Here is a 22,364-nt window from a genome sequence, read left to right as displayed (position 1 = left end):
TAACTCTCCTATCCTATAATCTCCTGCTTTGTGTATTACACTTGCTGGGTTTATTTTTCATTCAAGGGACTGAGTGTGTATTATCATGCCACTGTGATATTGCAATATAATAAAAAAATATATATTTATACATATAATATGTAATTATATATACATAATATACATTTTATGTATGTGAATATGAATATAAGTGCTAAGCACTTTACACACACATATAATATGTATATATATATATATATATATATATATACACACATACACATATATGTATGATATATATGTATCATATATACGTTTGGTCTTTGGCCCCAGTTCTTGGCACAGAATTCCTAAAACTTGTGATTTCCTGAAGAGGGGAGAGGAGCATCCTCTATTGTCATAAGCTCCTTTCTGCCATTTTTGAGTTTATGATAATGAGGTGACTCTTGGTGGCCCCCTTAGATGGTTTCAGGATGGGGTCTGATTGCCAGAGGAACCAACTATATGATTGGTGATTAGGGGGGAGAAGGGGCTGGTGATTGACCTAATCACAAAGCAAATCGCCAATGGCCAGTGATTTAATCGTGCATCCCTACAGAATGGCACTTCCATCGGTCTCTGGGGTTCAGAGAGCCTCCAGGCTGATGAATATATCCATGTGCACAAACGGTGGCACACCCCAACCCCACTGGGACAGGAATCTCTGAGCTTGGACCCCTTTCAGACCTCACCCTATGTACCCTTCTTCATCTGGTTATTCATCTGAGTCCTTTATGATATCCTTCATATCCTTTATAAACCAGTAATAGCGTGTCTCTGAGTTCTGTAAGCCGTTCCAGAAAAGTACTGAGCTTGTGGGGGGTGGTTGTGGGACCCTGTGACTTTGCAGCCAAGGTGGATAGAAATGTGGGTATCCTGGTGACCCATCACCTGCAAAGGACACCTGAAGTGGGGGCGGTCTCGTGGGACTGATCCTTCGACTTGTGGAGTCTGATGCTAACTCTGGGGTAGACAGTGTCACAACTGAATTAAATTCTAGGACACACAGCTGGTGCCTGGAAAATTGGTTGGTGTGGGGAAAAAATACCCCACACATCTGGGTCAGAGTGTTGTAAGTAGAATAATAGTTTTCCTTCGGCCGCACTCTTCCATCCCTGCCCCCTCTGGCATTGTGGACGGGAGATTCGGGCCCTAGCAGGTGCCTCTTGGCCTCCAACATGGCAATCCAGCCAGAGCACCAGGCAGAGAGCAGGCACTTCAGTGATAAGCGAGCTTACAAAGGGTCAATGAATAAACAGTGTTCTGTCCAGAACTGTCAGCGCCTGGGCACTAGAACATCACTGTGGCCCAATCTCTGGGGCTGGGCACGATTCCCATTTGGTGGCCTGAGATCAAGAGGTCCCAGAGAGGTACAAGCCTTCTTTGGGGGGTGGGGTGGGGGGGAGGGGGCTGCTTTGGCAGACTCAAGCTCCAGTCCTGACTTCACCACTAACTTGCTGTATGACCTTGGGCACCTCACTGCCCCTCTCTCAGCCTCAATTTTTCTCATTTGTTCAATAAGGAGGTTGGACTAGCTAACAGAAATTCAGCAATAACAGCTGACGCTTGCTGTGTGTACGTACCAGGTACTATTCTAAGCAAACTACAGACATTAATTCATTGAATTGTCACAACAACCTTAAGAGTGACACACAGTGTTTCTGCCATTTTTCACGTGGAGAGCAACTTAGGCACACAAAGATCAAGTGACTTGGTCAAAGTCACTTAGGAGGTAAGTCTTGGGTTAGGATTCACACCTGGGCAGTCTGGCTCTGGAGCCAAGCCTTCTAACCACTAAGACTTTTGCTTTCATTGCACGATATGCATGTCAACACAGGAAACCCAAAGAAAACAGAATTGCAGCACCTGGATCAATATGTCCTCTTTTCTCGGCCTCTACAGTCCGTATCAGTGTGCTGCTACTTTAATCTCACAGAGGTGTAACTATGGTTCTGAACTTCAGCCCCCATGCAAGCCCATCTCTTACCCCATCGAGCAGGGGGAGGCGGGAGGGCTTGTGTGGGAGTTTCTTCAAGAGGAAGAGAGAGGTCTGACATTCCTGGGACAACAGGCAGCCTCTGATGAGGAAGGAGGCTCCAGGGGAGAACAGAGCTGACGCAGGCCCACGGGGGCTCAGAGCATATCCCATGTCTGTCTTTGCATCCCCAAAAGCAGCAGAGGGCCTGGAGTGAAGGGTCTAGATAACTGCTTGCAGGGTGAATGACAGTTTAGGGGCTCCAGTGCCATTCAGATCTGGTTTACCACCCTCAGTCATTCATTGTTCGACGTGTGCCCATGGCAAGAGTCCAGTCGCTTTCCCACACACTTGGAATAACATCCAAACCTTCGTCTCTCAGGGGCTATGTGATCCGACCCTGCTGACCCCTCTGACCTCATCTTTAACCACCTTTGTCCTCGATCATCTTCTCCTGTTACACTGGCCCTCCTGGTTTTACAGAACGCATGCCCCAGGGCCTTTGAACTTGCTTCTCTCCCGAGATATTGGCATTGCTCACTCCATCACTTCACTAGGGCTCCAGTGTCACCTTGTCAGAGAGGCCTTCCTTGATCGCTTCATCTAAAGAAGCCCCCCACCAAATCACCTCTATCACACCCCCAGGTCGGGTTCTTCCAGAGGCCTGGTCACCATCTGGAACCATGCCATCTACTGGTTTACATGGTTATCATCTAGCCCCTCCCCAGCCCTAGAACACAAGCTTCACGAGGGCAAGGGCTTCGTCTTGTCCCCTGTGTGTCCCCCGTGCCTAGAACGGAGCCTCGAAAGGGAGGAACCCATGACAATCCGCGGAACGAACCTCAGTTTCACCTTCTGTAAAGCAGGGCTACGCGTTCTCTCCCGGGCAGAGTGACAGGAACCACACGAGACAAAAGGCTCTGGGACCCAGCACGCGCCCTCCCTCACTCGGGGACCGTGACCATGACTGCTACCGAGGAGGTGGGCGATCACGGTGGGAGGAGCCTTCCCCTGACCGCCCGGGCTGGCCCCTCCTCCTACCTTCGTGCTTCTGGAACTCCTCCTCCGAGAAGCTGGCGTCTTTGTGCGAGAGGTTGGTCAGGAGCTGCTTGTTTTCCTCCTGTAGCTGGGCAATCTGAGAGAGGAGGTCCTGCGCCTCCCCCCGCCACACGTCCTCCACCAGCTCCAGCTCCTGCGAAAGCGACGGGGCCGGCCGTGGGGTCACAGCCTGCCCGGGGCGGTGGCCTCACCCCCCTCCCTCGGGAGCAGCCCGGGCCTGCCTGGGCTTTGGGGCACCGAGAACAAGGCCGCCACTGGTCCAAGTGCAAGAGACAGAAGGTGCCCTTCCTCTGGGCAAGGCCCGCATTCGTGCTGCCAGGACCCGACTGGGCTACAACCATACCTCCTAACTATCTAGACAGACCGAGAGCGCGGATGAGCGGCCCCGGGCCACAGGGGCCCTAACACCCCCAACCTCTCTGGGCAGGTTGCGGCCCTGATCTGTGGGTAGTCCCTGAGTGAGGACAGACCTCTCTCCAAGGGAGAAAGAAGTTGCAAAGACCCCCGGGGATGCCCCTGGGCCCCAGCACTCCTTGTGTCTCTGACACAGGCGTCTCTTGAAACGGTCCTGGGCAACCAACTCGCTTCACCCCTCCGAGCCTCAGTTTCCCTTAGTGGGGGAGCCATCATCTAGACTCGCAGGGTTGACGTGAGGATAACTAAGATCAGTTTATTGAAGTTATTTTGGGAGGGGCTGTAATCAAGGAAAGAGACGATCGGTGTTGACAAGGATGAGAGAAGGCTGGAGCCCTCAAGCCTTGCTGGTGAGCACACGGACTGGTGCAGCCACTGTGGGGAACAGTCTGGCAGCCCCTTAGTAAGAGAAACAGGTACCATGTGACCAGCAATTCCAATCCAAGGATCTGCCCAAGAGAAATGAAAACCAGGGGTGCCTGGGTGGCTCAGTTGGTTAAGCACCCAACTTCAGTTCAGGTCATGATCTCGTGGTTTGTGGGTTCGAGCCCCGCGTCGGGCCCTGTGCTGACAGCTCAGAGCCTGGAGCTGCTTCGGATTCTGGTCTCCCTCTCTCCGCCCCTCGCCTGCTTGCTCTCTGTCTCTGTCTCTCTTGAAAATAAATAAACATTCAAAAAAAAAGAGAGAAATGAAAACCCATGTCCACACAAAGACCTGTATGCGTATGTTCACAGCAGCATTCTTCACAAGGGCCAAGAGCAAGAAACAACCCAAATGTCCATCAGTTGAAGAACAACATGCATGGACCTTGAAAACATGCTGCTAAGTGAAGGCAGGCAGGCCACACAGTGTATGATTCCACTGATGGGAAGTATCCAGAACAGGTAAATCCACAGAGACACAAAGCAGACTGGCACTCGTCTAGGGTTGGAGGGTTGGTGGGGAAATGAGAAGTGAATGACTGCTCATGGGTATGGGTTTTCTTTTCGAAGTAATGAAAATATCCTAAAATTGATTCTACTGAAAGTTACACAGCTCTGTGAATACACCCAAGACCACTGAATTATATACTTTATTTTTTTTAATTAAAAAAGTTTTTTTTTTTTTACATTTATTTATTTTTGAGAGACAGAGAGAGACATTGTGAGCAGGAAGGGGCAGAGAGAGAGGGAGACACAGAATTCAAAGCAGGCTCCAGGCTCCGAGCTGTTAGCACAGAGCCCGACGTGGGGCTTGAACCCATGAACCGCGAGATCATGACCTGAGCTGACGTCAGACGTTCAACCAACTGAGCCACGAAGGCGCCCTCAGTTCACCCATTTAAAGTGTTTAATTCTGGGGCGCCTGGGTGGTTCAGTCGGTTAAGCGTCCGACGTCGGCTCAGGTCATGATCTCGCGGTTGGTGGGTTCGAGCCCCGCGTCGGGCTCTGTGCTGACAGCTCGGAGCCTGGAGCCTGCTTCTGATTCTGTGTCTCCCTCTCTGTCCCTCGCCCGCTCACGCTCTGTCTCTGTCTCTCAAAAATAAATAAACGTTAAAAAAAAAAAGTCTGCTGTGAAACCAGAAACTAAACAGAGCACGGTCACTGTTGCGGGACATAATGCCAGTTGAAAGCATAGATACCGAAGCCTGTTGGCCTGTTTGAATCTTGTTTCTGCCCCTTACTAGCTGATGCTCGAGAAGTTATTGAATCTTTGGGTGTCTTGGAAATGTGGAAAATAGTGTCATATCTACCTCTGAGGGCTGTCATGAGGATTATGTCAATGGTTGGAATGGTGCCCAGGTCCCAGAAAATGCTAAAGATGTGTTTGCCGGTTTCTGTTCCTCCTACGGCCTGTCACAAGCCGGCCCAAGGCCGGGTAAACACGGCCTCCGTTCATCTTTTAAATACATTCCTAAATCCCCATCTCCTTTGTCAGGAAGTCTGCTGCACTGGGGAAATGAGAGGTAATAACTAAGTATTCGCACAGCTGTTCAAGGTCACCAAGGGAGGCGAAGGGTAGGGCCAGAGGGCGGAAGCGGTGGTGGAATGACGGAGCGGGCATGCGGCCTTCCCACGCGCAGGTGTGGGCCGGAAGCAGAGACAGGCTCTTCTAGCTGGTTCTTCCCTGCTCACATCTGGCACAGGCTGAGCACAGAGGGTCCCAGTGGGCAACGGTCAAGTGTAACTGACTGCGGTAGGCAGAACAGCGGCCCCCAAAGACGTGCACATCCCAGTCCCTGGAACCCGAGACTATGTGACCTCACGCAGCAATTTGGCAGGTGTTAACTTAAGGACCCTGAGATGGGGAGTCTCCTGGGTTATCCAGCGGACCCAACGTAATCAAAGGGTCCTCACAGGCGAAAGAGGGAGGCAGGAGGGTCAGAGTCGGAGATGATGTGGCGACAGAAGTCAGAGCTAGAGATTTGAAAACAGCACTCTGTTGGCTGTGAGGGTGGAGGAAGGAGCCAAAAGCGAAGAAACGCGGTGGCCTCCAAAAGCTGGAAAAGGCAAGGAAGTGGATTCTCCCTGAAAGTTGTCAGAAGAAATGAATTTTCGGACACCTTGGTTTTAACGCAGCGAAACCCTTTTCTGATTTTTGAGCTCCAGAGTTTTATCCGGCATTATCCGTATTGGTGTGACCCATAAATAGCATATTCTGCATTATCCTAACAAAACTGTGTTACCTCGAGCCAGTAAGTTTGTGGTAATTTGTTACAGCAGCAATAGATGAATACAGACTTTAACCCTCAGGGTGGTTTTTTTCCTTCCCTCAAAGCGGGCACAGGGCAGCATGTGGCTCTTGCCTCTGAGCTGACCACAGCAAATTTAATCTTGCCTCCACACCAGCTAAGCGGCTCTCCCAGGAAGTCACCCCTGATTGATCGCCTCCTTTGCCTTCTCAGGACTAATAGTCTTCAAACTCCTTATGTGGGCCTACTAAGTCCAGTATAATCAGACCCGTCCACCTCCCTGACCTCATCCCCCACCCGTATTCCTTACTCACTCTGTTTTAACCATACTGGCCTTCTTTGTGTTCCTTGAACACACCAAGCCCGTTCCTACCACAGGGCCTTTGCACTTGTGGTGTCTGCCTAGGACGCCCCTCCCCCAGCTCTCTCTGTGGAGGGTACCCACACTTCATTCCGATCTCAGCCCAGATGTCACCTCCTCAGGGAAGCCTTCCTGACTGTCCCATCCTAGTCAGTCTCTTTCGTATCAGTCTTTTATCACAAGCCGAAAATTTTAAAACTTTAAAAAACACCTATCTCCTTACACTAGAATTGCACCATCCAGTAGAGTAGCCACAAGCCACATGTGGCTGCTGAGCACTTGAACTGTGGCTGGTCTGAACTAGCACGTGCAACAGGGTCAAACACACATCAGATTTCAAAGACATAGGGAAAAAATGAAAAATACCTATTTAATAATTATTTGAGTAACTATGTGAGGTGATGGATGGTAAATGTCACAATACACATAAATATCAAATCATTATGCTGCACCCCTAGGGGCGTCTGGGTGGCTCAGTTGGTTGGGCGTCCAACTCTTTGATTTCGGCTCAGCTCATGATCTTGCAGTAGATGGGCTCGAGCCCTGCATCAGGCTCTGCTTTTGCATTAAGGAGTCTGCTCTGGATTCTCTCTTTCTCCCTCTCTCTAGGCCCCACCCCTGCTCTCTTTCTTTCTCAAAATAAACATTTTTTAAAAATTATGCGGGGCACCTGGGTGGCTCAGTCAGTTGAGCGTCTGACTGGCTCAGGTCATGATCTCACAGTTCGTGGGTTTGAGCCCCGCATCGGGCTCTGTGCTGACAGCTCGGAGCCTGGAGCCTGTTTCAGATTCTGTGTCTTCCTCTCTCTCTGCCCCTCCCCCACTCGCGCTCGGTCTCCCTCTGTCTCAAAAATAAATAAACATTAAAAAAATTACATTTAAAAAAAATTATGCTGTAACCTAAAACTAATACAATATGTCAATTATATCTCAATAAAAATAATTTTTATGTTGATTACATGCAGAAATAATATTTTGCAAAGACTTGGTTTGATATCAAAATTTTTTTTAACCTCATCTGTGTCTTTTTATTAACGTGACAAGTCACATGATATTATTTTTTAAGTTTATTTATTTATTTTGAGAGAGAGAGTGAGTGTGTGTGCACGAGTCGGGGAGGGGCAGAGAGAGAGGGAGACAGAGAATCCCAAGCGGACTCCACACTGTCAGTTCATAGCCCAATATGGGGCTCGATCTCATGAACCATGACCTGAGCTGAAATCAGGAGTCAGTCATTTAACCAACTGAGCCACCCCGGGCATCCCCCACCCCCCACCACATAATATTTCTACGGACAGCCCTGCACTAGAAAGTCAGGTCCAAGAAAGTCAGGTCCAAAGACCTCATCTACTGTGGTCACTGCTGTCTCCCCAGTGCCCAGAACAGTGCCCAGTTCATAGCAGGTGCTGGATAAATACATCTGTTGAATAAGCAAAGGAACAACATATCCTGTTAACAATATAGACAACTGTATCCGCACAGCCACTGCTTCCTAAGCCTGTTGGTATTTTTCCTGTCTTCCCAGTTACCCACCCACTGCCTGAGATGAGGATCCAGCTTTCCTAGTCTCTGCACTGCCCATGTCACTTAGGAGGGCACTTTGCATGCTGTGGCCCATCAACGGGGTTGCAGACTGAGTAACCAGATAGACAGAACATGTCAAGACTGTGGCCTGAGTCTGTGTGATGAGCAGAACTGACTAAATCTGGGGGCGGGGGGGGGTATGCTCAGGGGAGGAGTTGGCGGAAGCCAGGGTGCATGCGTTGTGCTGAGAGAGAGAGAAGGAGGGGGGTGAGGCAGAAAAAAGAGGGAGGAATGAACAAACTGATAAGACCAAGGACATGTTAGGAAGATTTTTGTGGAAATAACACCTTGAAGAGCCTTTGAGACCACAAGAAAAAAAAAAACCCAGAGAAGTCTCTCTTGATCCCAAGAATACAAAGAAAAGTAAACAAGGGGCTGGGATGGGAAGAGGGTTTTGCCCTCTGATTTAGGAGAGATCATCCTCAGTGTTTACAAACAAGCCTCAGCTCTGAGCGCGCTGGGGTTTACTTCCTGGCTGACGGCGGTCCAGAAGTGACAAGTGCAGCTGGCTGGGAATGCCATCTGACTCCAAGCCTAGCGGCCTCCGATGGCTCCCAAGGATGTCCCCCGGCCCAGCTGCTGCAGAATTCCAACGTCAAGGGTGGGAACAGAGGCGCTGGGACTTCTGTGTGACCCGGGCTAAGCCCCTTGGCAGCCACACGAGGGGATTTCAAAGATCCTTTCCCCTGGCTCTCTAAAAGAGATTGGGAGTGGGGTCCCCAGTATCAGACCACGAACACCTCACTGAAAGCCTATCCAGGCCTAAAGGCAACAGCTAACACTTGTAAGGCCCTCACAATGGGCCAGGCCTTGTCCCAAACACTTTAGGGAAGTTAACCAACCCTTCAATTCTCACCACAACCCTATGAGATGAGTACTATTATCCCCATTTTACAGCTGGGGAAACTGAGGCACAGAGAGGTGAGCTGACTTGCCGAAGATCACACAGTGGCAGGGTGTGAAGCCAGGCTGTCTGGCTCCAAAGTCCCTGGGAACTTGACATGAATTACAGGGCTGGGGCATTTTCAAGCTCCGAGTATGATCTTGGAAATGTTGCCTAACACTTGGGAGCTTGAGTTTCCTTCCTGACCTCAGGGCACAGGGACCTTTGAGGACAAACACTGTCAAACCTCCCAAACACTAGTGCTCTTAACCGCTGGCAGTTCTGCCCCCAGGTTAAGATTACATACACAGCCTGGGTTATTTTCCTTGAAACACAATAGGTTATGGCCCGCCAGAGAGGTTCAGAGAGGCCAAGTACATTTCCTGAGGCCACACAGCAAGCCAGAGCCCCCTCAGGCACCCTGATTGCTCCTAGGAAAGGCGTTTCCTCCTATTCTCTGTCCAAAGGGTCTGACAGAAGCTTCCCTGGCCTGAGGTTGGGGCAGGAAACCACACATCTCCCACTTCCTTTTCCCCAGGCACCTTGTCTAGACTCCTCGTCCAGTAAAGAGGCCCTGATTCATGCACTCCGAGGAATTCTTGTTCACAGGGCAGAGGCTTAGCTTAAAGCTGCCCCAAATCGTGTCCTATCCCCTGGGTGGGGAAGAGGCACCAGAGTTACCTCCACTGGCCTGGGATTCTCTCAGCACTAATTTGGGGCAAATCCCCCCTCCCCCAATTTTCTTCATTTGTCAAACGAAGATAATTCCTGCCTCTGAGAGTTCTGTGAAGATTAAAGATAAAATCAAGGAGGGGAAAGCACTTCAGTTTCATAAATTAGAAGGAATTCTGGGAACAATTCGCAAATAGAAACCCAGAGTCTGGGGGTTGATGAGCTGGGTGGCTGGGGGTCACATCCCCTTTGCTACGGGGGGGTTTGGGGATGAGAAGAAGAAAGGGGCCTGACTGAAGGGCAGAGGGCTTATTTCATTTCTGGAAAATAATATCATCTACGCGCTTTAGATATATCACACTTAATTCTTAATGAGGTGGGTCTTATTACTATCACCATTTGACATGCGAGGAAATAAAGCACAGAGAGGTTAAGTAACTTACCCAAGGTCACACAGCTATTAGACGGTAAAGGTGGGACTGGAACTCAGGTCTGACTCCAAAGGACTGCCCTAATCTCTGAGGTGGTATATGCCAGGTGGCGCTGGCTGGACAAAAGAGGGCCAGGGGCCTCCCTCCCTCCCTCCCTCTCTCATCCAGTCGGGTCTCTCTCCTCGTCTAGTCCCTGCATACACAAACGTGTGCGCCTACAGCTGCGGGATGCTGAAGGGCCCTTGGGTCCCAGCGGCCCCATTCCCCGGATGGGCAGACTGGGGCCGCTGCCCACCTTCTGGTGCTTGCGCTCCTTCTCGATGCGGTCCATCCTCTCCAGGCGCAGACGGTCCAGCTCCAGGCGCAGCTCGTCCAGCTCAGGCGCGACGTGGTGGCGGCTGACCAGCACCTCCAGGATCTCCAGGACACGCACGACCTTGGGCATGAGGCGCGCGATGGCCTCGCAGCCGTGCTGGTCGATGACCCGCTCGAACTCGTGGCCCACGAGCGACGCGATGTCGTACACGTCCATGACGGTCAGCTCCGCCACGTTCTTCTCCAGCGCCGACTCGGCCGCCAGCGACGACCCCCGGTCCTCCTCCATGGCCCCCCGCCCGGCCTCTCCCCCACCCCGCAAACTAGTGCAACTCCCAAACTTGCCGCTGTCGAGGGCAGCGCCGGGCCGGGCCCACCTCGCGCCGCCGCGGGCGGTCCGCGCTCAGCTGGCCCTCGGGCGAGGGCGCACCGGGCGGCGGGCGGGCGTCCGCATGGGCGGGGGCGGCGGACCGCGAGCCGGAGGGCGGCGCGCGGGGGGCGAGTCTCGGCGCGCGGCTCGGCCCGGAGCCTGCTCCCCGGCGGGAGGAGGCGGCGGCGGCGGCGGCGGCGGCGGCGAGGAAGGCGCGCGTGCGCAGGCCCGCGGCGCCTCCCAAGTTGGGAATCCGAGTTGGGCGCAATGGAGGCGCGGGGTCTAGCCGGAGACGGGGCCCAGTCGCCCTCGGAAACAGTTCTCGCCCGGGGGTCGCCCCCACGCCCGGGGCCGGGGAAGGAAGGGCGGCCGCGGCTCCTCCGGGAAACTTTGGTGGCGGCGAGACCCGGTGACCGGCTCCCCCCGCGGGGATGCCGCGCGCCCCGCCCCGATCCCGGCCTGGCGAGGGGCGCGCCCGGCTTCCGCCGCCCGAGGGCGCCCGGGTCCCCGCGGGCCCCGTTCCGCCACCCGCCGACTAGGCGGCCCCCTCCCCCGCTCGCCGGCCCCCGTGCCACACACCCTCCCCCCGGCCCCGCGGGACCTTCCTCCTCCGCGCCCCCCGAGCGTCCGGGCGCGCCGCCCCCTCCTCCGGCCCGGTCCTGGCTCCTCCTCTCCCACTGCCGCCGGGGAGGGGTCGAGGCTAGCCCGGAGGAGAGGGGGAGGGGGACGGGGCGGTGGGGGAGGCTCGTCTGGGGACGGTTCGCCGCGCCGGGCGGCGGCCCCGGCGGTGGAGCGGAATGGAGGGGTCGAGAGGTGGACTCCGGGATGGGGCCCATCCTGGGGAGAGAGCGAGGACCACCCCCCAGCCCGTAGACCCAGCTACGGGCGGAGCTGGCGGCGCCGGGCCCTGCGCTCCAGCCCAGGCGCCCGAGAGGGGCCGAAGGAAGGGTGGAGGGGTCCCCTGCCCCCGAAGCCGCCGGCCGGCCCCGCCCGCAGAGCCACGTCCATTTAGCAGTTCCTCGTGACATAAACACCGCTTCACAGAGGAGGTGAGGCCGGGGTTTGGATCTCAGCACCGCGAGTTTTCTTGTCCAAGCCGCCTCTCCTTTTTGACCTAAGTCCCCTGGTCCATCGGACACTCCGCCCCCAGAAGAGCCTTTCCTGAAGCCACCGGCCCTCCCATTCTTCCCGCCGCCACGCATGGCTTATGGACCCTCCTCTGCGTTCCCACAACCCGCTGTCTTCTGTACAATTGCTCCTTACACAGAGTTTTAACGGTGTGGTTACACATACGCCTCCCCCATGAGACTGAGCTCTGGAGGCATGAAAGAAAGAGAGAAAGAGAGAAAGAAAGAAGAAAGAGAGAGAGAAAGAGAGAGAGAAAGAGAGAGAGAAAGAGAGAGAGAGAGAAAGAAAGAAAGAAAGAAAGAAAGAAAGAAAGAAAGAAAGAAAGAAAGAAAGAAAACTTTAACATTATCCTAAAACCCACACCAACCTGGCACATTATCGATTAAAAATATTTTTTAAGTTGCAAATGTATTGGACATCAGCTTTAAATTCTAAGTGCTTTACAACTAAATATTATATTGCCCCATTTAATCCATACCCGATGGGTTCTCAGAGTGTGGCCTAAGGTCACTGGGGTTCTCCCATACCCAGAGGGTCTCTGTGAGGTTGTCCCTTTTGCTAGTTTTGTATCAATGTGCCGCAAGATGTTCTTAGTATATGTAACACAAAACAGCCTATCACAATCCACTGAACATGCAGAAGCAGATGTGAGGATCCAGCTCTCTTACAATGAGCTAGACATTAAAGAGATTTGCAAAAATGCGAAACAATGCCACCGTTGCCAGTATTTTGTTTTGGAGCAGAGTTATTTTTTTAAAAAATATGCATGTTAAGGGGCATCTGGGTGGCCCAGTCGGTTAAGCATCCCACTTTGGCTCAGGTCATGATCTCACAGTTTGTGAGTTCCAGCCCCGTGTGGGGGACTGTGTGCTGACAGCTCAGAGCTTGGAGCCTGGATTGGATTCTGTTGTCTCCGCTCTCTGCCCCTCCCCTGCTTGCGCTCTCTCTCTTTCTCTCAAAAATAAATAGACATTGAAAAAAATATATGCATGTTAAAATATCATGTAACTGCTTTTGAGTTAACCAGTATTTTTAAAAACATTAGTTTAAATTTCCAATTACAGTAGATATCCATAGATATAACCCACGTAATGAAATCTCTTTAGGGTCTTCAGTAGTTTTTAAGAGTGCCCTTGGAAAAGGGTCTCTGAGACCACAGAGTTTGAGAACTGCTTCCTCACAGCATCCTAGGAAGTATTATCCTTGTTTCACAAATGAGGAAAGGGGGGAGGCACAGAGAGGTCAAATAACTCGCCCAGGGCCCGGCAGCTGGTAAGAGGTCAGATCTGTGCACAGCAAGCCAGTGAGGTGGACATGTGATTATCCCCATCCAAAATCAAGGACAGTGAGAAACAGGGAGGGGCATTAGCTTCCTGCAGCTGATGTAACAAATTGCCACAAACTTGGAGGCTTAAAACAATAGAAACTTATTCTCTGACCGTTCTGGAGGCCAGATATCTGAAATCAAGGTGTTGGCAGGATCAGGCTCTCCGGAGGATCCTCTCTTGTCTCTTCCAGCCTCTGGGATGCTTAGTCTGTAGCCACATCCCTCTAGTCTCTGTCTCTGTTTCACGTGGTCCTTCCATGCATGTCTGTCTTCTCTTTGTGTCTCTTATAAGACACCTGTCTTTGGATTTCGAGCCCATCTGCACAATCCAGGATGATCTAATCTCAAGGTCCTTAACTTAATTCACTTGCAAAGATTATTTTTTCAAAATAAGGTCTCCACTTCCAGGATCGGGACACGGAAATATCTTTTGGGGCAGGGTGGCACCATTCAACCCACTTGCTTAAGGTTCCACAGCTGGGAGGGATGCAGCCAACCCAGTGGGTGCCCGTGTTGAATGAAGGAATAAATAATGAATGCCCAGATTGGGGTAGTTTTCCCCTAAAGGCAGCAAAGATGTGCTGAGAGTCAGCTGGGAGGGGACCAGGATTGAAGAACTAGAACACCAGCCTGCAGCCTGAACTTAAGATGGGGGCAGGAAAGGAGTGGGGGAGGGGGAGGGAGGCAGAAGTCTGAGATGACCCCAGATGGTGAGCTCAGGAGAATGGCTACAGTTTTAAGCAAGCAAGTTTTAAGCAGTCAAGCCTGGTGGTTAAGCTTCCAGAACCTCTCTGCGGTCTAATCCTGGCGTAGTCACTGACCAGGTGTTTGGCCTCTCGGGGCCTCAGCTTCCCGCTCTATAAAATGGGATCACAGAGGGTAATTGTGATCATTAAACAAATCCGCGTATGTGCCGGCCTCCCCCAGTGCTTCTAAGCTTCTATTATCCTCACCATCATCGTTAAAGATACCTGGAGGAGGTACCTGGTCTGGGTGTAGATGTAGACGTCTAGGTGACAGCTGGAAATGTGGACCTGAAACTCAGGACCAGAGCAATGATAAGAGCTATGTTGACATTCATTTACTCAATAGGTATTTAGCTCTTAATGTATGCCAGGGACTCTGCTAACCCTGTGGGATGCGGCAATATGAGGGAGACAGGATTGCTGCTCTTGTGGGAAACAGAGAGGAAACAGGAGAAACCAAAAATAAACTGATTTCAGATGGAGCAAGAGAGGGTTGACAAAGGGGAGGAGAATCAAGAAATCAGTATGTCCCAGAAACCAGGCGTGTTAGCACAATTCAATTGGAAAAAGAGTCCCACACACTGTATTTCTCGACTATGAATATTTTATAACACTTTTTTTTTAATTTTTAATATTTATTTATTTTTGAGACAGAGAGAGAGCATGAACGGGGGAGGGTTCAGAGAGAGGGAGACACAGAACCTGAAGCAGGCTACAGGCTCTGAGCTGTCAGCACAGAGCCCGATGCGGGTCTGGAACTCCCGGACTGTGAGACCATGACCTGAGTCAAAGGCAGACGCTTAACTGACTGAGCCACCCTGAAATTTATTTCTTGATGAAACAGGATTGTTTCTCTTAGACAGATGCTGTCTGGATGTTGCTAATTTCACCACTGTAACGTCCTTTAATATGTCTGTTCCCGGTATTTTCTTTAGACTGGTAGTTGTATCAACAGGTTTGATCTGATTTAGGTTCAATTTATTTGGCGGTGGTGTGTTGGACATTTCTTTTTGCTTTTTTGTGGAAGGGGCAAGACTCATTTTTAAATGTTTCTCTAGATGTAAATTACGTGCAAGAATGTTCACCTTTTTAATGTGTACAATTCAGTGGTTCTTCGTATATTTGCAAGGTTCTGTACCCATCACCCATCCCCACCCTCTAACTTCAGAACATTTTCAACAACCTCCCCCCAAAGCCTTGTACCCATTGGCAGTCACTTTCCATTCTCTCCTGCCCCCAGCCCCTGGCAACCCCTCTTCTGCTTTCTGGGTCCATAGATGTGTCTATTCTGAACATTTCATATACCGGGTGGCCTTTTGTGCCCGGCTTCTTTCACTCAGCATAATGTTTTTAAGGTTTATCCATGCCGTGGGACCACATAGTTCCTTTTCATAGCCTAATAATCTCCCATTGTATGGCCGGGCCACATTCTGTTTATCCATCCATCCACGGGCTTTGGGGATGTTTCTACCTTCCCTGCTGGTTTGCCCGTGTTAAGACAGTAATTTCCTTCTGGAAGTTCAGATCACTTAGTAGAAATGTTTCCTCCTCCCAGAACTCCTTCTTTCTAGGCTCCAGAAGAGGGTAGGAAGGAAAAGGGAAAAGGACTTTATCCAGCCGGAAACTCACAGCCGTTGGTACTTTCTGAACGGGTGAGGCAAACAACCCCGTAAGCCCCCAGCCTGCTTTCTGTCCGTGAATTTACTTATTCTGTCCATTTCAGATACGTGGAATTAATATGCTATGTGAAGGAAGAGGAGACAGCCACAGACCATGTGTGTGAGGCCCAGGGGAAGAATGGGCTCCGTTCGTGCGTGAGTCAGCAGACTGACCAGCGGACTTGTTGGGGCAGGTTGGGGAACAGCGTGAAATGAAGTTGAAAAGGGTGGCAGAGATTGACTGCGGGGTCGAGTTCGTATCTGACGTAGTAGGGAGGATGTGATGTGACATCTGGCAAGTCATCGGATCTTTGTTTTACTTTTTTCATCTGTAAAATGGGAGTAATCTCAGAGGAGATTAAACGAGTTAAAATACGTAAGATGTTTAGAACAGAGGATGGCACACAGTAGTTGCTATGCTTGCTGTGTGGGTGGCTTGACTGTTACATGTGCTGTGATCGTCACCACTGAAGCGTCTCATTTGGAGCAACGACATCATGAAACCAGCACTGATGTCTGACTGTGATGTGAGGGGCTATTAGAAGAATTAGGAATCAGGGCAACCCCTCAATTCTGCCTCCAAAATCTCTCCCCAGATTTTCCACTTTGCTCCAGCTCCCTACTTCCACCCTGGCTCCACTTACTGTAACTTTCCCTTCTGGAAGAAGCCGATGGTGGGCTTCTAACTGGTTTCTTCTTTGTCTCTTCTTCCCACTAACCTGTTTTCTGCACAGCAGCAATTTTGCACAGCCAGCACTTTTGATAAAGCACATGCATTTCACCCCGCCAGGTGTCGATGCCAGGTTACAATAAAATCCAGAGCCCTTACCGTGTCTGACACAGACTTGCATAGTCTGATCTGTGTTGACTTCACTGTCTTTGGCCCACATCTAAGCACCAGTCACCTGCTGTTTCTCTGGGTCTTTCGTGTGCCATGGTGCATCTCCAAACTCCAGTCCCTAGTGTCAGCGTCTACATGAAGGATCTGGTGTTACAGCCCGTGCCCTGCGATCCGGGAAAGCGAGAATTTAAGCTTTTTCAGTTGCCACAGAAGCAACAGAATTCTACTTTCACTCGGAGTCACACAGAGACGGATTGCCCCGCCAGAGCTGAATGGCTGGGAAACCCGGGGGGGCGGGAGTGGTTTGCAGGTCATTCGAGGGTCCTTTCCTCTGTCCACCTGCTCAGTACCCAGATCCCCTCTCAAGAACTCGGAATTTAAAGACTGTGGGCTTGTTGTACCGTCTGTGAATAAAATGACACAACGTTGGGCGCCTGGGTGGCTCAGTCCGTTGAGCGTCCGACTTGATTTCGGCTCAGGTCGTGATCTCACGGTTTGTGAGTTTGAGTCCCCCATCAGGCTCTGCACTGTGTGGAGCTTGCTTGGGATTCTCTCTCTCCCTCTTTCTCTGCCCCTCCCGTGCTTGCTCTCTCTCTCTCTGTCTCTCAAAAATTAATTAATTAATTAATTAATTACAAAAAAGAAATCCTACCCCCCAAGGTGATGGTATGAGGAGGTATTATTAGTGCCCTTGTAAAAGAGGCCTCCACGCTCTGTTGCCTTGTGAGGACTCAGCAAGAAGGCGGCACCCTGGGGCGCCTGGGTGGCTCAGTTGGTTAAACGGCGGACTTCGGCTCAGGTCATGATCTCACGGTCCGTGAGTTCGAGCCCCGCGTCGGGCTCTGGGCTGACAGCTCAGAGCCTGGAGCCTGCTTCAGGTTCTGTGTCTCCCTCTCTCTGACCCTCCCCCGTTCATGCTCTGTCTCTCTCTGTCTCAAAAATAAATAAACGTTAAAAAAAAATTAAAAAAAAAAAAAGGCGGCATCCATGAACCGGGAAAGGGGGTTCTCGCCTGTCACCACATCTGCCAGTGTCTTAATCTTGGGCTTCCAGACTTCAGAACTGTGAGAGATGCATCTCTGTTGTGTATAAAGAACCCAGTCTGCGGTATTTTTGTCATAGCAACCCAAGCTGACTAAGACAGGCTACTATTTTCTGAGCATTCCTATGTTTCAGGAGTCTGAGTGGTCTCCCACACAACGCTGCCTTCGCCCTGTGCCTTGAGCTCCATCCCAAAGGGCTGACAACCCGAAATAGACTCGCACCCCCTCTTCCACCCACACCACCCTCCTGACTTCCCATGGTTGCTGTTCCGGCTTCTCAGCCGTCCCTCTTCTCCTCCTCCTCCTTCTTCTTTGACAGACTTAAGAGGATCATGGACAATTCTGATGTCACCATTGCATCTAAACACTAGCAATGTCACATGAAGCTTGTGGTCTGTTCTGTGTTGATTCTGCTTGATAGGCGACCTCCCTTCAAGGGCATTGTATAGGAGATTCCACTCAGGCTCCCCAAACCCATCTCGGAAAACAGGATGATCAAACCCTAGCAACCAGATTCTTTAAAGTGCGTTGAGCACACGTTCTCTGAATGTCAATGCCTGTTTCCACCTCAAAGGACGTTACCTGGAAATGTTAGATTTTCCCTCATGTTGCATTGGCCTGGTAGCGCTTCTCTGTTTTAAGAGTCTCATGCACACCAATGCTTGGGCTCTTAATTAAAGACCATGTTTAATGAAAAAAATATTAGCAAAGTAGAAAAACACCCACTTGTCCTTGTACGGGTTCCTTAGAAGTGGGGCTTGAGACAAATTTTATGAGCTAATCCTTTATTGGAGGGTGCAGTACCAGGAATTATAGAGTGAGGGAAGAGAAGAAAGGCAGAAAAGGAAGGAAAGCAGTTTCAAAGGAGAATATTACCAAGGTTGGCCCAGCTTTGCAAGAACACTCCACTGGTTGCTCAGTTTTCTGGAATGTCCCCGGGGAGAGGCTGTGTGCACCCACCGAATCTCAGATTCCGTCCATCACACAGAGCATGGTACTGGGTGAGTGGGGTTGGGGGTATGTGGGGGAAGGTGAGCAACTTATCTGCCCACTCCTGTGGGTCTCTCTTGAGTTTTTCCCATGGGGCGTTAACCTCTCCCCATTTCCAGGTGGACTCCCTATAGTCAGGTGGGTCCGGGCGCTGAGGCGACTGCAGCCTTTGCCTGTGTGGGCACCTGAGGCCATCAGAAGTGTTGGGAGATAAGGGGACTGTGGCTTTGCAACCACGGGCACAGTGTGAGCAGTGGCTGATGCCGTTCATGCTGGGAAGCAAGTGTCCCAGGTGGGACGAACAGGTCTGGGTCGGCCAAACCCAGAGTTCCACCACTGGCAAAATTATGTATTTAGTAGAGTTCCCCCCAGTTCCATTCTACTCCCAGGTAACTATGGTTGACACTTTGCTCGACGTTCTTCCTGACTTTTTTCCCCTGAGAATATGCACATTCTATTTTTCTAAACACACATTTATTAGTTTTACTTCCCAACACGCATTTACTTTTAAAATGGAAGCATGACAGGTCACCTGAGTGGCTCAGTCGGTTAAGTGTCTGACTCTTAATTTCGGCTCAGGTCATGATCTCACCGGTCATGAGTTCAAGCCCTGTGTCGGGCTCTGTGCTGACAGTGAGAACCGTGCTTGAGATTCTCTCTCACCCTCTCTCTCTCTCTCTGCCCCTCCCCAGCTTGTGCATGCGCTCTGTCTCTCTCAAAGTAAATAAATAAACTTTATTTATTTATTTTTTTTTAATTTTTTTTCAATGTTTTTTATTTATTTTTGGGACAGAGAGAGACAGAGCATGAACGGGGGAGGGGCAGAGAGAGAGGGAGACACAGAATCGGAAACAGGCTCCAGGCTCCGAACCATCAGCCCAGAGCCTGACGCGGGGCTCGAACTCACAGACCGCGAGATCGTGACCTGGCTGAAGTCAGACGCTTAACCGACTGCGCCACCCAGGCGCCCCTAAATAAATAAACTTTAAAAAAATAAAATGGAAGCATGACATACATATTAGTATGCGATTTGTTTTTTCACATCGTAATACCCTATAATTATTTTTTCAGTTCAGCATATATAGACCTACTTTATTCTTTTTTTTTTTTTTACAGATAAGTTTGCATACTTTACTTCTCCTGAATCCTAATAGGTTTTAACTCCTAACATACACATTTTGGTAGCATAAGTTCTAATATTTTTATTTTGTTTTAATTTTAATTCCAGTATAGTTAACATACAGTTATGTTAGTTTCGGGTGTACAATATAGTGACTCAGCAATTGTATACATTACTCAGTGCTCATCATACAAGTGCATTCCCTAATCCCTATGTTCCCTAAACCCTAGTTCATCCATCCCCCAACTCCTCCCCTCTGGTAACCATCAGTTTGTTCTCTATAGCAGAGAGTCTGTTTTTTTTTTGGTTTGTCTTTTTTCTCCTTTGTTCATTCGTTTTGTTATTTAAATTCCACAGGTGAATCAAACTATATAGGATTTGTCTTTATTTATTTTGAGAGAGAGGGAGAGAGAGAGGAGGGGAGGGGCAGAGAGAGAGGGTGAATCCCAAGCAGGCTCCATGCTGACAGTGCCCCAATGTGGGGCTCAAACTCACAAACTGTGAAATCATGACCTGAGCTGAAATCAAGAGTCAGACACTTAACTGACTGAGCCACCCAGGCACCCACGGGATTTGTTTTTCTTTGACTGATTTATTTCACTTAGCATGACACCTGTAGCTCCCTCCATGTTGTTGCAAGTGACAAGATTTCATTCTTTTTAATGGCCGAGTAATGTTCCATTGTATATATATATAGCACATTTCTTTATCCAGTCATCTGTGGATGGACACTTGGGTTGCTTCCTCCCCTTGGCTGTTGCAAATAATGCTGCAATAAACGTAGGGGGGCAGATATCTTTTTGAATTAGTGTTCTTATATTCTTTGCGTAAATACTCAGGAATGTAATTGCTGGATCGTAAGGAAGCTCTGTTTTTAACTTTTGGAGGCACCTCCATACGGTTTTCCACAGTGGCTGCACCCGTTTGCATTCCCATCAATGGTGCACAAGGGCTCCTTTTTCTCCACGTCCTCGCCATCACCTCGATTTTAGCCATTCCTCAGTCTTTTTTTAGTAGATAATACCTCCTTCATTCTTTACATTAAAAAAAAGTTTATTTATTTATTTTTGAGAGAGAGAGAGAGAGACAGAGAGAGAGACAGAGCATGAGCAAGGGAGGGGCAGAGAGAGAGAAAGGAAGACACAGAATCCGAAGCAAGCTCCAGGCTCTGAGCCGTCAGCACAGGGCCTGACGCGGGGCTTGAACTCACAAACTGTGAGATCATGACCTGAGCCGAAGTCGGATGCTTAACCGACTGAGCCACCCAGGCGCCCCTTCTTCATTTTTTTAAGTGATGGTATAGCTTTTTGGTTTATGGATATACTGTAATTTACCTGATCATTTCTCCCTTGATAGACACTGGCAGGATTTTATGGTTTGTGCTATTTTATTTATTTATTTACTTACTTATTTATTTATTATTTGAGAGAGAGAGAGAGAGAGAGAGAGAGAGAGCGAGAGCGCACAAGCAGGGGAGAGAGGCAGAGGGAGAGGGAGAGAATCTTAAGACATGTGGTTCCGTCCCATGATTCTGGGATCATGACCTGAACCGCAAGCAGGAGTGGGATGCTCGACAGACTGAGCTCCCCCCCCACCCCAGACTGTGCTCTTTTAAACAACGTTGCTGTGCAGATGGACACAATTTGTGGGTTTTTTTTTTCAACTGTGTGAGAAGTGAGTGAGTTGCATTGTTCTCTGGGGGCTGGGGCAGGGGTGTCTAGCCCTTCTTTATTCCCCACATTTCAAGGACACTAGTCCTTTTCCAGTTTTTAGGCTTGGCAAGGTCAAAACCCTCAGACAACGCTGTCAGGAGTGTTTGGCGAAATCCCTCTGACAAAGAGTCCGTGTCTGCTAAATGTGAACGTACATCTGCCCTGTGACCCAGCAATTCCACGTCTAGGTTTATGCACAACAGGAGTGAACACAGAATGTCCGTATCTGTTACTCAGAATCACCCATCACAGCAGGGAGCTGAATGCACTTTTTTTCGGACCCTGGGATCACGACCTGAGCCCAAACCAAGAGTCGGACACTCGACCCACTGAGCTATGCAGGTGCCCGGGGCTCTCAAATCTTATCCAGAGGACAGTAGAGCCAGGCTGAGGCTGTAATTGGTAAAGAAGCAGCCATTACTGCTATTAGCCAAGAAGGGGAGATGTTTGGTATTTTGCGGCCTGGACCATGTTCGTGTTCTGTCTTGTTTTATGGTGGTTCCGAGGTGGCTTTGTCTGATGTTGATGTTCTGTGAAATTGTTATTTCAACGGGACAACACGGAGGCCAGCTGACAGGGCCAGGACAGCTCCTGGATGTCCGGCACTGCCCTCCTCTCTCTCAAAGCCTTGACAGTTGTTTGATATTCATGGTGGAAATCGGGCTAGGGGAAAACTAGCTTTGGAACATGATCCTATCCTGAAGTCGCAGCTTCCGGCTGCCTTTTTTGCCATCTCACCCAGCTGTGCCAGCCCAGCTGTTTCTGGACCATGCCCTGGCGGATTGAAAACTTCCCTGTGTGCTTGTTTATTTTTTTTTTTAAGTTTATTTATTTATTTTGAGAGAGACAGAGAGTGTACGTGAGAGAGAGAGAGAGAGAGAGAGAGAGAGAGAGAGAGCGAGCACGAGCCGGGCAAGGGCAGAGAGAGGGAGAGAAAGAATCCCAAGCAGGCTCTGAGATGTCAGCAAGGAGCCTGACGTGGGGCTCGATCCCGCAAACTGTGAGATCATGACCTGAGCCGAAATCACGAGTGGGACCCTTAACCAA

General features: G+C 50.2%; 1 protein-coding gene across 8 annotated transcripts in view; it reads right to left on the bottom strand.

Annotated features, from left to right (window-relative positions):
* Window positions 1-11,271, bottom strand: part of RILPL1 (Rab interacting lysosomal protein like 1) — a 39,603-nt gene extending 28,332 nt beyond the window's left edge. For 4 of the 8 annotated variants that reach the window (XM_006938386.4, XM_003994587.5, XM_045042069.1 and 1 more), the window contains exons 1-2: window positions 10,363-11,266; window positions 3,035-3,185 (exon numbers count right to left, since the gene is read on the bottom strand). In XM_006938386.4, the coding sequence (XP_006938448.1) occupies window positions 3,035-3,185; window positions 10,363-10,671 (460 nt within the window). In that variant the 5' untranslated portion in view covers window positions 10,672-11,266. Of the gene's footprint in view, window positions 1-3,034; window positions 3,186-10,362 lie in introns of all 8 variants that reach the window. The other 4 variants (XM_045042068.1, XM_006938387.4, XM_006938389.4 and 1 more) reach the window with 4 other exon arrangements.
* Window positions 11,272-22,364: the final 11,093 nt, after the last annotated feature.

The sequence above is a fragment of the Felis catus genome, chromosome D3, assembly GCF_018350175.1.
Source record: "Felis catus isolate Fca126 chromosome D3, F.catus_Fca126_mat1.0, whole genome shotgun sequence".
NCBI lineage: Eukaryota > Metazoa > Chordata > Mammalia > Carnivora > Felidae > Felis > Felis catus.
The sequence above is the reverse complement of the archived record's forward strand: the minus strand, read 5'-3'. Positions and strand labels throughout refer to the sequence as shown.